A 1,500-nucleotide genomic window follows, 5' to 3' on the forward strand; every position below is an offset into this window, starting at 1 on the left:
AGCCCCTCTCCAGCTTTCTTACTAGTCCCTTCAACACACTGAAAGGCCACCAGAAGGCCTCCCTGGAGCCTTCTTTTCTCGAGGCCGAAGAACCCCCACTCCCAGCTTGGCCTCCCAGCAGAGAGGTTCCAGCCAACCAGTTCTGAGGTGCTTGCCACACGTCGGGGTGCCTCCAGTCCTCCCTGTGCTCTTTCCCCTCAGGGAGCTCGCAGCGACGCACTTCGAGCCGACGTTTGCGCGCGCGGCCTTCCCCTGCTTCGACGAGCCAGACCTCAAAGCCACCTTCTCCATCAGGATCAGGAGGGAGCAGGGGCACCTCGCCCTGTCCAACATGCCACTTGTAGGTGCATGCGTTCGTCAGCGTGGTGCTGGGGGGTTGGAAGGAGAGAGCAGGAGCACAGGATGCCCAGGCGGGTGTGAGGGGAGCGGTGGTGTGAACGGCACCCCCATCCCCTTAGGGAGCACGTGCTGCTGCTGTGGGTGGTCTTGGCACAAGGCTGGTATGGAGTGAAGAAAATAATGCGTGGTGTGGGTTCCTGCTTCTCAGCAGAGGTGTGAGAAGGGTCAGCACAGTGTAGTCTCCATAATCCTTGTTTTACTCACAGCATGCTTTCCCTGTTGACCTTAGGGTTAGTGTTGAGATACACATGGATAAAAGCACAGGTCATGTGCATTACCTTAATCGCCAGATAAGCAGATCCTTGTCTGTGGGGGAAAAAAAAAACACCTTTGGACTTCAGAAGAACATTTCAGAGTGAAAGTACTGTACATGTAATAGCTACAAACACTCTTTGTGTTTATAAATACGTGTGGATATATAGGGGTTACCATGGTTTGTATGTTTGATCTTACTTATGGTGTAAGTCTTCATTCTTCATCATTTTTTCTGTGCAATTAGTTGCTTGCTTGCAAGGAAACTAAGCATTTAAAATGAGGAAGCAGCACCCCCCATAAGCTCCCCCTGCAAGTACCTCTCAAAAATGAAGCATTTTGGAAGTTGATATAAAAAATCATTTCTCTTGTAGAGAAATGGACAAAAATCTTGAGTAAGGAGTGGGTGCTGGTGTTACAGTTCAGGGCAGCTGAAGGTGTTCCAGGTCTAAGTTACTCAGCTTAGGCTCTGTGTAACCAGGAGGGTTACACCTTATTTTTATTAAGGGTCATTTTATGCTGAGCTAGCTCCCTGCAGAACCAGTCAAGATGTGGAGGATTTAATTTCTTTTGTGTGGGAGTGGCTGCTGAGGTTTACACAGCTTCTGATCAGCTGAAGATCACAGAATCACAGAATCACTTTGACTGGAAGAGACCTTTAAGATCACCAAGTCCAGCCATTAGGTCTGGGAGCAGGTCTGGGGTATTTGAGATTAACTCTGTCAGTTTGCTGGGAGACACTGAGGAAAACTCAACCAGCAAACAGTGTTTTAATTTTTCTAGTTTTACCAATATGAGACATATATATGTGTGTGTGTGTGTGTGTGTTTGTTCTCTGTGTGGGAAAGA

The 1,500-nt window shown here is 48.4% G+C and overlaps 1 protein-coding gene across 1 annotated transcript in view; it reads left to right on the plus strand.

Annotated features, from left to right (window-relative positions):
• Nucleotides 1–201: 201 nt before the first annotated feature.
• The window catches only part of LOC103777358 (endoplasmic reticulum aminopeptidase 1-like), a gene marked incomplete at both ends in the record, with an annotated part of 6,766 nt that continues 5,467 nt past the window's right edge, over nucleotides 202–1,500 (plus strand). Inside the window, one exon of the mRNA XM_008944910.1 lies at nucleotides 202–340. Within this exon, the coding sequence (XP_008943158.1) occupies nucleotides 202–340 (139 nt within the window). The remainder of the gene's footprint in view (nucleotides 341–1,500) is intronic.

This window comes from Merops nubicus, unplaced genomic scaffold, assembly GCF_000691845.1.
Source record: "Merops nubicus isolate BGI_N331 unplaced genomic scaffold, ASM69184v1 scaffold30937, whole genome shotgun sequence".
In the NCBI taxonomy this organism is placed as follows: domain Eukaryota; kingdom Metazoa; phylum Chordata; class Aves; order Coraciiformes; family Meropidae; genus Merops; species Merops nubicus.